Source organism: Panthera pardus, unplaced genomic scaffold, assembly GCF_024362965.1.
Source record: "Panthera pardus isolate Hobbes unplaced genomic scaffold, ASM2436296v1 HiC_scaffold_3, whole genome shotgun sequence".
In the NCBI taxonomy this organism is placed as follows: Eukaryota; Metazoa; Chordata; class Mammalia; order Carnivora; family Felidae; genus Panthera; species Panthera pardus.
In genome coordinates this window covers 9927448-9937310 of record NW_026526876.1, presented here as the reverse complement: position 1 = coordinate 9937310, position 9863 = coordinate 9927448, and the positions used below count along the sequence as shown (strand labels likewise).

The following is a 9863-nucleotide window of genomic DNA, read 5'->3' as shown; positions in this document are numbered from 1 at the left end:
TGGCATCCGTTCCGCTCCGGGCCCGCCCGGGGCAGTCAGGGCGGCGGCATCTGGGTCACCCCGCCTGCTGGGAGAGCGATCCGCCTGGGAGGCCCGCGGCCGGCAGCGGCCCCGCGCGGCCAGAGCCGGTACTGCAGCGGCCCCGCCTCCGCGGCCCTTCCCCCGCAGCGGCCAGACACCGGCCGGTGCTGTGCCAGACGAAGGACGGAAAGCGCTGGCAGCAGCCGCGGGGCCCCTTGTGGTCCCTCCCGGTGGGCGCCAGAGCCGCTGCGCACGTGCGTGCAACTACCTACCGCCCCTGGGAGCCTGGACTTCCGTAGACACACAGCTCTTATGAGTAGCAGAGCAGCTCTCCGGGAAGAGCCCGGATAGCTCAGTCGGTAGAGCATCAGACTTTTAATCTGAGGGTCCAGGGTTCAAGTCCCTGTTCGGGCGTCTCGCTTTTTTTTTTTTCTTTTCCTTCCCCCCTACGAACCTACAGCGCTTTTTGAATACGACTCATCTCTGTATTCCTTTAAAAGAAAACCAAGGAAGAAAAAGGGTAACGAAAATGCTGTGACATGACTTTAAAAATGAAATGATAGTAACCCCGTCGGGATTTTACTTTTCAGAAAGTGGAACGAACGATAGACAGACAGTGGAGGGAAAGCAGACATGTTTTATGTGAATTTAAGTTTTCCGGTCAGCCACATTGGAAAGTAAAAAGAACCAGGCGAAATTAACTTTAAGAACACATTTTATTTAACCCAATGAAATCTTATCATTTTAACACGTACTCGATATTTTAAAATTGTTAATGAAATTTTAACAGTGTTCTTTTCAGTACGTACTATGTCTTGTAACTACGGTGTGTATTTTTTCCTTCACAGCACGTCTCCATTCACAGGTCAGGTGCTCCAAGGCGGGGGTCCACCGCCTCCAGCAGGTATTTGTGTTTCCGTTTTCTGTGAATGGCAGGCACGCAAAATGAGAAAATCAGTAATATGTACCCTCTCAAAGAAGACCCATCACGAGTGGGTTCCATGGTGTAATGGTTAGCACTCTGGACTCTGAATCCAGCGATCCGAGTTCAAATCTCGGTGGAACCTTAGGTTTTGTACCACCGGAGTGCTGTTATATTTATGAGCTTGGGGCAGGAGCGTCATTCGTCACCTGAGAGGGTCTGAAAAGCCAGCGAGGATGCTGTCCTTTGTTTTTAAAAACAGACCAGGTAGTTGGAGCCTCCAGCACACCATCAGAACATACAGCCGTCGCTTAAATGTACAGCAAGTTGCGCTAGTCTTGGGAGCTACTGGTATTTGAGGACACGTTTAGGCACAGATCAGCTATGAGGAACTTGAGGTTGCTTCCGCAGGTCCCATCAGGTCTTGGCTGACACAACCCGAGGCTGTCTGGAACACCAGAGAGTGGAAGGCGGTGGTGGCTTGGCTGCAAGGAGTCCTCGTAAAAACAAGGAGGGGCGTCCCACCGGGGCGGCGGGGGGCGGTCAGGACTTCTACATGGGGGTACACAGGCCACCAGAAAAACTCCATCTTGGCAGCGGTGGGATTCGAACCCACGCCTCCGAAGAGACTGGAGCCTAAATCCAGCGCCTTAGACCGCTCGGCCACGCTACCTGCGTGGAAGACAGTCCTCCCTGTAGTCCTCCTAAGAGACTAGAAGGAGACCCCGGGCTCGGGATGGTTGCGCTAGATCGGCCGGCCAGCCCTCTTGGGAGATCGCGGACCGAGAAGCAGTGGACGGCGAAACGGCCCGGCCGGAGGAAACAAGAGACACACCGATGTTTTACAACGACACAAGTTTATTTTCCTGGACGGGGCCGCATCTGGGAGTGGGGCGCGCCTGGGCCGGGAGCATCCCCCAAGCGGGCAGCCGCAGCTCTGTGCTCGCTCACATTCGGTTGCTCTCTGTCCCCGTTTCTTCCACCCGTGCGCGTCCGCACTCCCACCTGGCTCACGTGCTTTTGTCCCGCTACTTCTCCCAGGCAGGCCTGCGAGGTCGCAACCGGGCGCTCCTGGCATGCCCCGCCCAAAGCCCTCACACCCCTCTCCCTCCCCGCCCCCCCCCCACCCCCCCACCCCCATGCTAGTACCCGTAAGCCGTCAGACGCCGCCGCCCGCCAGGTGGCTCTGTGGCGCAATGGATAGCGCATTGGACTTCTAGTGACGAAAGAGCGATTCAAAGGTTGTGGGTTCGAATCCCACCAGAGTCGATTTTATTTCAGGTTTTTTTTTTTTTCCCCCCCTCCCCTCTCTCTCCGACTTTTTCTTAAAGGCTCCCATCCCCTTCTCCCCCTACCCTATTTCAGTGTTTTCCACCTGGTTTCAAGCTCCAACCTCAGTCTCCGCTCTGCTCTCTTCTTTACTTACCTGTCTGCCCCGGGGCTTGGGCCATGGAGAGCAAGACTGGGGGGAGGGGCGGGAAACAGAAGGAAAGGGAGACAGAAGTGGGCGTGGACGCCGAGATAAAGGCAGGCCCCTGGCTCGGGGACACACGGGGATTGAATAACCACTTTATTCCATGCACTAAGGACTCGGGAAGGGGCTGGGGCTGGGCCGGGGGCAGAGAGGGTACAATCCTAGTCGCAAAGGGGGCAGGGAAAAGGGACAGAAACCGGGGAAATATATATTTATATAGATACTCTAATATAGACCACATCTCACCCGCGCGCTGCGCCCGCGCGCCCCGCCGCCCTCCCCAACACCTGCTCGCCCCGACGCCCGGGTCCCTCTGCTGCCCTCGGGCTGGAGTCTCTACCTCACCCCCAGCCCCCACCCCCACCCCCCGCAAAGCTCAGGGCCAAGGTCTCCAGAAGGCGGGCGGCGGGGGCGGCGGGGCCTTGGGCGCCCCGTCTTGTCTGTGCGGCGGCGGCGGCGGCGGCAGCAGTCCGGTGAGGGGCGCCGGCGCGCCGGGATCCCCGGCGCGGGGGGAGCAGGGGGACGGGGACCAGGCGCAGCGCGGGCTAAGGGGGCCCTGGTGCACTGGGGGGCGCTGGTGCAGCGCGGGGCCGGGCACCGGGGCGGCGGGGTCCAGCGGTGGGCGCGGCGCCTGGGGCCTCGGATCTACCGGCTCCAGTCGGGGCGGCTTGGGGCGCAGGTAGACGTGCAGCGCGGAGAAGAGCTGGGCGCGGGCGGCCGGGCTGGCGTCGTGCGCGAAGGCCGCCAGACGGAGCAGGCACTCGCGGAAGCCGGACAGGTAGCAGCTGGCGAGCGCCTCGGCGTCCTGGGCTGGGGACCGGGGAACCCCTGGAGCCGCGGCCGGCGGGAGGACGGGCGGGCAGGGCAGGGACCCAGCCAGGGCGAGGGAAGGGGCGGGGCGCAGAGATAACCGAAGCCCGACAGACGCACAGAGACAGAGACCCAGAAGGACGGACAGAGGGAGAAAATGAGGGAGACACAGAGACAGACACGCGCGGGTGTTATTAACCTCGCCTCGGAGCAGAGCCTACCACTCCCCAAGCCCACCGTCCATCGCAGGGTCCGCCCCAGCTACCCCGGCCCCGGGCCTCCATGAATCCCCCCTCCCGCCCTCCGCTGCCCCACCCCCCCGCGCTGTACCCGGGGGCTCCACCCGGCTTCGCTCCCTCAAGTAGCCCACGGCGAACTCCAGTATCTCTGCTTTCTCCAGCTTCGGGTTGCGGAGGTTCTACAGACGGGAGGGGGAGGGCGCAAAGACAGAAAGGGGTGGGGAGAGAGGGGGAAGTGGCAGGGGGAAGAAGGGAGGGGGGGAATGCGGGAGCTGGGGGTGCCCCCGATCGCGTTTGCGCGCTGCTCACGGAGCGCGCGACCGACCGAATGCGGAGTGGAGATGACGAGGAACGGCCCTGGGAAACCTCGAGCCTGGAGCGTCCAACCCGAGGGGGTGAAGCCCACCCAGAGTTGAGGAGCGGATTGTAAACAGCAAACCCCAGGGACTGAAATTAACCACCCTGCAGGCTGTTGGAGGGGTGCGGGAAAAGAGGAGGGAGCATTTACAGACCCCAGAGGTGGAAGACTGACCCACCCTGGGAGTGAAATTTACAGAGCCGGGTGTGAAACTTACAGACCCCAGGGGTGGCCATGAAGAGCACGTTCTGAGAGCGAGAGGGGGTCTTGGGATGGGACTCCAAAGGCGGGGCTCGGGTCGGGATGCCTTGGGGCCAGGGTCGCCAGTGCAGCACGTGTCCCCACCCCAGTAGGAAGCCCTGGGACGCGAAGACCGGATGCCTGGGGGTCTGGGGACGGCGGAAGGACTGACCTGGTCCCGGGTCTGCTCCAACAGCAGGAGCCTCAGTTCTTCCAGGCTGCGGTTGATGCGGTCCCGGCGCCGCTTCTCCACAAGCGGCTTCAGCATCTGCGACCGGCAGGAAAGGGAGAGCTGGCCGACCGGACCGAGACTCAGCGCGGCCGCGCCGGCGTTTGGGTCCCGCCGCCGGGTCGGTCCCGCGCCCGCCCCTTCCCCAAGACCCCAGCGAGTGCCTAGGGCCAGGCCCATCGGGTCCCTCTCCGCTCCCCCTCCCAAAGCCCCTAGGGTCAATTTCTGTAGCTCGCCTCCTCTCTCTCCCGGGTCTTCTGCATTCTCCTCTCTGTCTTGTCCACCCTCCTCCCCTGTCTGTGTCTCTCCTCCTCCTCTTTCCTCTCTACGTCTCCGTCTCCTGCAGTGTCTCTGTCTCAGTGGAGAACTTTGGTGGGGGGGGGGGCCTCTTTGCACCCAGACACGTGGACACGTGGCCGCAAGGTGCCGGCCTCTGAGTCGGCGGCCCTGAATGTAAAAAGGGAGATACTCGGGGCGACCGCGCCTCTTCTCCCGCTAGCCCGTCTGTGCAGTCATCTTTCTCCACTGGTTCTAAAATCTTCCTCCCGAGGTCAGGCCTCTGGGGCCAATGCCTTCCCGGCCTTCTCTATAAGGCTGCACTGGGTCAGCTCTGGCTCGCGCCGCACGCGCGGAGCAAGTGCCTATCCTCCCCGCTTTTTGTTTCCACCCACCTCCCTTAGCTTGAGCCCCCCTTATCTATTCCACTCGAATTCCGGCCCCCTCCCACACCTTGCAAGCCGCAAGGTGCCAAATGCCATTACCCAAACCCAACACCAGTACTGCCGCCCACGCAGCCCCTGCTCTGACCCCATCCCCATCCTCATCTTCGCCGCTTCCTTCCCAGCTCCTGGTTCCTTGGGTCCCCCGCACGCACACCTCTCCCCTTTCCAACCCTGCGTCTCCAGCCTCTTCCCTCACCCAGCGTCTCAGGGACGCGGTCCCCTGGCCGGACCAGGGACCTCTGCTCCCTCCCCTCACCTCTCACCTTGGGGCCGTCCCTATTCTCCGCTCGATCCCGAGTGACCATCGCTCCTCCGGACCCTGGTGTGGACCGAGGCCAAGCCGGCCTTGCACCTTATATCCCGCAGCTCCTGAATTGGGTGGGGTGGGGGTTGGAGCCGGGCCCGCCCCCTTCGGCCCCCGGATCCCCCTCCGCTAGGCCAGGAGCACAAGGCTCCCGGAAAGGGGAGGAGCGCAAGGGGGGCGGGGAAGAAATGAAACTGACCTAGGAGTGTGGGAAATGAGGGGCCAAGGCAGCATTGGCTGATTTAAGGACCCTAAGGCTGTATAATGAGGCGGGACTCCGCTGAAGGGAGAGGTTATTACGGGGAGAGGGAGTTGAAGAGCTTTGGGGACAGGACTCTGGAATGAAGTTCAGAGTTCCCCTCCTCCACCACCAAACGAGGCTTTCTTGGGAGCTCACTGTTCCCCCACCGACCCTGAAATAAAAGTTGGCACCCCTCAACCCTCCAGACTAGATCTTATACACCTTCACCCCAAATTCGCCTCCCGCTGGGTGGCTCTGTCCAATTCAACTGGGGCTCTGCCTGGAGGCAAAGGAGACGCGCAGTTCGATCTAAGCGAATCTTAATCCCATTCCCCTCCACATTGCGCGCACCGGTCTAGGCTTAGGGGATCCATACTGAGATACGTACTAGAGACCCAGCGGATCCAGTGGAAAAGAGGATGTGTTACCCAGCAGCAATTACAAAGGCAGAGCGAAGTAGGAGCTGGGGAAAGGGTCATACAGGCGGATGGCTGGACTGGGGAGGAAGGGGACCCTCGAAGAAAAAAAGGAAGCAAGGCTTGGAGTAGGAGGTGGAGAGACCTATCCACTTAGAAGTATTTGACTCAAAACTAATTATAGGAGATCCAGGCCTTTGTCTGCCAGGACACGGGACACAAGGAGTGCTCGTGCCGCTTGCTCCCCGGGGGACCCCCGTGAGGACAGGGGACCAGGGAGCCGACAGGTTTTGTTTTGTTTTTTTTTTAGGGACCAGAAAGAGATACAAAAAGGGATCAATACCCACCTCAAACCAAGAACATGACCCTCTGCAGAATGATGCGTGAACAGTCGGAGGCTTCAGGATAAAGTGTCTGAGAAGAAACAAATCAGAGATTTAACGGGACAACCAGACGGCCCCGGACAAGGACACGGAAAGACAAGACTGCAGACCGGTTGAAAGATAAGCTGCGCAGTCAGAGGCAGATGAGGCCTTCCGAGCCGTCCCAGGGCCTCTCCACACGTTGTGTTGTTGGGTTTCTCCCCCCCCCCAACCCCCTGCTTTCTTTCTTTCTCCCCACCCCCCTCCCCGCCCCGCAGCCTGCCCTGCCAAAGCCCGAGCCCGGAGAGACACAGACCTTGGGGAGAGTGCTCCCATTTGGGGTCAGGGCCGCCAGCACATCCCACCTCCCCCCTACCTGGGCCAAATGGGAGCGCAGATGTGTGGCTCCCGGCAGCCCCCGTCGCCCCCCTCCTTGGGAACCTGCGCTCGGGCGGAGTTTTTCTCACCTGCACGCGAGGCTCGGGGCCCCGGGCTGTTCGCACCCGGGTGTGGGGCCGCCCCCCGGCCATATGGGGCCACTTTATGGCCCGGCGGCCGGATCCGGGCGGGAGGAAGGATGGCCTGGCGCTCCACCCACGTCAGCTATTCGGGCCGCTCCTTCGCTGAGCCCCTGGCCCACACCTTCTCCCGGACCGCCGTGGCCTCAACCTCTTACAAGTTCAGGTAGGGCCACCAAGGGCTGGCTGTCGCTTGCATTGGTGGTTCAGTGGTAGAATTCTCGCCTGCCACGCGGGAGGCCCGGGTTCGATTCCCGGCCAATGCACAGGTTGACTTTTTTTTTTTTTTCCTCCCCCACTCCCGTCGGCCCCAAATGGGGAAGAAATCTGCCCGAGAAGTTTGTCTATTTAACTCATCTTTTTCACCATAAGGTAGAGCTTGACGCTCTGGATGGAGATCCGGAGGCCGAAAGTCCTCCCACTGCCGTCCTCCCAGCCCGCGAGTCCTGCGGCCTTCCACACCCCTCCCTCCGCCCCCGGCCCCGCATCTCCGCAGGCGTCACCCTGAGAAAGGACACGCCGCTCGGATCCCTGCCCCGGGGGTCCTCCCACCCTCCGCGGGGGAGGGGCGAGGCCTTCCCGCCCTACGCGCCCTAAGTCCCGGGCCCTTCCGGCCATTTCTCTTCCTCGCCCTCTCCATTTTCTGTCCTCCCTGAACTGCGCTTTCTTTTTCTAAGTCCGTGGGTCCTGGTCTTCCTGTTATCGCGGTCTTTCTGCGCCCCCGCGGCCGCCCCGGCGTCTCTATCTCGGCATCTCTCGCGTTCCTGCCAGCTGTCTTAGCGACGGCCGTGCGCCCTCTCTCGGTCTCCAGCTGTCTCCGTGCGTCTCTAGCTCCGGGTCTCTCCGGCGCGCCCGGGTCTCTCATCTCTCTCGTCTCTCCGGGTCTCTGTCGCCTCCCGGCACTCTGCGCTCCCACGCTCCTGCCAGCCCCTGGGAAGCTCGCTCACACCTCCGTCCCTCCCCGCCCCAACCCCGCCACCTCCCGCCCCGCCCCTTCCCGGCCGCTTTGATCCCGCACGCGTCGGGCCGGCGGGCGGCCGGGTGTCCCCCGCCAGCTGCCGGCGGCCACTTGTGAGCGGAGGGGAGGCGGGAGAAGGCGGGGGCGACCCTGGGCTCCGGCCTGCCGCGCTGCTGCCCGCTGGCCTCCCTCCGCGCCGCTACCCGGGCTCCCGCGGGCCCCGGTCCCTGGTTCGCGGAGTCTGGGTCTCTGTCTGGAGCTCGCCCTGCGTCTGTGTCTCCGCCTCCGGTTTCTGCCTCCTGTCTCTCTCAACCTGTTTCGGCTGCGGGTCTCGTGTCTCTGGGTTGTGTCAGTGACCAGGGATGCTCTCTTCTCTAATCAGGCGCGGGGTAGCGACTCCCAGAAGGAAACTGTGCGACAATCTGGGCATCTGTACATCTGTGTGCACAGCCTCTCTGTTACTCATTCAGTCGATATTTATGGAGTGCCTCTGTGTGCCAAGTATGGTTAGGGCTCTCCCGAAGCCCTACATCTTGCGGGGAGGGGAGCCTAGAAAAGAAAACATCAGATGGTCATGGGGGGGAGGGGAGCGGGGGGACAACCGGACATGGCAATGGCTTGAGAGTAAAGTGCTGCTTTCCTCTGGGTGGTCAGAAACCAACTGGAGGAAGAGATGGTATTTAAGGCCAAGGAAGAAACAGGCGAAAGGAAACAGCAGGTGCAAAGGCTCTGAGGCAGGAATGGAATTTGCGGGTGGGCCCTAGAGAAAAGAGGGCCAGGGTTCCTGGGTGGGAGGATTTGGAGTACATCAGAGGTAAAAATGGGGAGGCAGGCATGGCGCACCACACAGGGCTTTGCAAGCTCGGAAATGACTTTGGATTTTATTCTTGAGGTCCATGGGAGGCGAGGGAGGGTTTTCATCAGGAAAGCCACGTTCGCCGACTTCTGTTTTAAAATGACCGCTTCGGCTGCCGTGTGAAATTGGGAGCAGGGACGACATTTGGGTTGCAGGAGCGGCCTCCTAGGCCTGACATGATGTGATGGCGGCTTGCGTGAGGTGGTGGCCGGGGCGAGACACGTGAATGGGCTCCCTCTGGGGTTTGGGCTTCAGTCACTGGGCGGTTGATGGTGCCTTTTATGGAGATGAGAGGCACCAGGGCAGTGGGGCCGTGGGGAAAGTTTGGTCGGTTGCCATCCCCTTAGGCATCCGAGCGGAAATCACAGGTAGGCCAGGGATGTAGAAAGTTGGGGGTCAGAGATGGAAGGTAAATATGGGGGAGTCCCGGGGAGAGAGGCGGCTTTGAGAGGGGCTGGAGCAAGGAGCCCTGGGGCACCCCAACAATTCCAGTCCAGGCTGAGGAGGAAGAATTGGCAAAGCGCCTAGGGGGTTGGTAGCGACGAGAAGGGGGCCAGTGTCCCTGGGACAGAATTTGGGAAAGGAGGAGCAGTGGGCGTATGAAGAAGGGAACCCCGGCCCTAGCTAATCTGCTGGGAGGTCAAATAAGGAGAAGAGAGCGAAGTAAGCATCAGTTTAGCATCTTGGATGTCACAGGTGACCTAGAGGGAGGGGGGTTGACTGTACACAATCCCAAGCCCCTGGGTCAGCTCGGGTGGGGGTGGGTTGATGGAAGAATGGGGCTGAAGGCACGCAGACCTCGGCCTTGCATCAAGCAGACCTCTCCATCCAGTTCTGCTGTGAATGGTGAGCGGAACGCGGTGTGGCCCGTAGGGGCACAGGTGCCCCGGGCTGCTCTTGGGAGGTGGAGGGGTGCAGGAGGGCAGGGGCTGGGGGGCTGGGAGACTCCAGGACCAGGTAGGAAACTCAGCCTCAGGTGGTAGGGGAGACTCCTCACCCACAGGGAGATGGGGGGAAACTAAGGGCGCGCGTCAGTTGGGGTGCAGGAAGGGTGACACCCTTTCCTCTCCTTTCCTGGTTCCTCTCCTTTCCTCCGAGAAACACGAGTCAGGCTCGCTCCTGGAAGGGAGAGGGCTCAGGCGGTTTGAGGAGAAAGAGGGTGTGACGGGGTCATTTTGGAGAGGCGGCCAAAC

General features: G+C 61.3%; 1 protein-coding gene and 5 non-coding genes across 9 annotated transcripts; 4 read left to right on the top strand and 2 right to left on the bottom strand.

The window, feature by feature from the left end:
- The first annotated feature begins 362 nt into the window (after positions 1-362).
- On the top strand, positions 363-435 carry TRNAK-UUU (transfer RNA lysine (anticodon UUU)). The gene has a single exon. It is a non-coding gene; the product is annotated as a tRNA-Lys (tRNA).
- A 581-nt stretch (positions 436-1016) lies between these two features.
- On the top strand, positions 1017-1088 carry TRNAQ-CUG (transfer RNA glutamine (anticodon CUG)). Its single transcript has one exon. It is a non-coding gene; the product is annotated as a tRNA-Gln (tRNA).
- A 446-nt stretch (positions 1089-1534) lies between these two features.
- Positions 1535-1616, bottom strand: TRNAL-UAG (transfer RNA leucine (anticodon UAG)). The gene has a single exon. It is a non-coding gene; the product is annotated as a tRNA-Leu (tRNA).
- Positions 1617-1781: 165 nt separating this feature from the next.
- On the bottom strand, positions 1782-7107 carry HES7 (hes family bHLH transcription factor 7). 4 transcript variants are annotated; one of them, XM_053893006.1, is made up of 7 exons: positions 5279-5427; positions 4237-4332; positions 3558-3645; positions 3067-3245; positions 2370-2405; positions 2093-2159; positions 1782-1990 (listed from the first exon to the last, which is right to left on the bottom strand). In XM_053893006.1, exons 1-6 carry the CDS (start codon positions 5318-5320, stop codon positions 2103-2105), a joined length of 498 nt encoding a protein of 165 aa, XP_053748981.1. In that variant the 5' UTR covers positions 5321-5427; the 3' UTR covers positions 1782-1990; positions 2093-2102. The 4 variants fall into 4 exon arrangements, with proteins under 4 accessions (XP_053748981.1, XP_053748979.1, XP_053748980.1 ...); XM_053893004.1 differs by lacking the exons at positions 1782-1990; positions 2093-2159; positions 2370-2405; positions 5279-5427 and adding exons at positions 6324-6390; positions 6806-7107 and having other exon boundaries at positions 2794-3245; XM_053893005.1 differs by lacking the exons at positions 1782-1990; positions 2093-2159; positions 2370-2405; positions 5279-5427 and adding an exon at positions 5949-6317 and having other exon boundaries at positions 2794-3245.
- TRNAR-UCU (transfer RNA arginine (anticodon UCU)) lies at positions 2126-2212 on the top strand. Its single transcript is given in 2 exon segments — positions 2126-2162; positions 2177-2212. It is a non-coding gene; the product is annotated as a tRNA-Arg (tRNA).
- Positions 7052-7122, top strand: TRNAG-GCC (transfer RNA glycine (anticodon GCC)). Its single transcript has one exon. It is a non-coding gene; the product is annotated as a tRNA-Gly (tRNA).
- The last annotated feature ends 2741 nt before the right edge of the window (positions 7123-9863 follow it).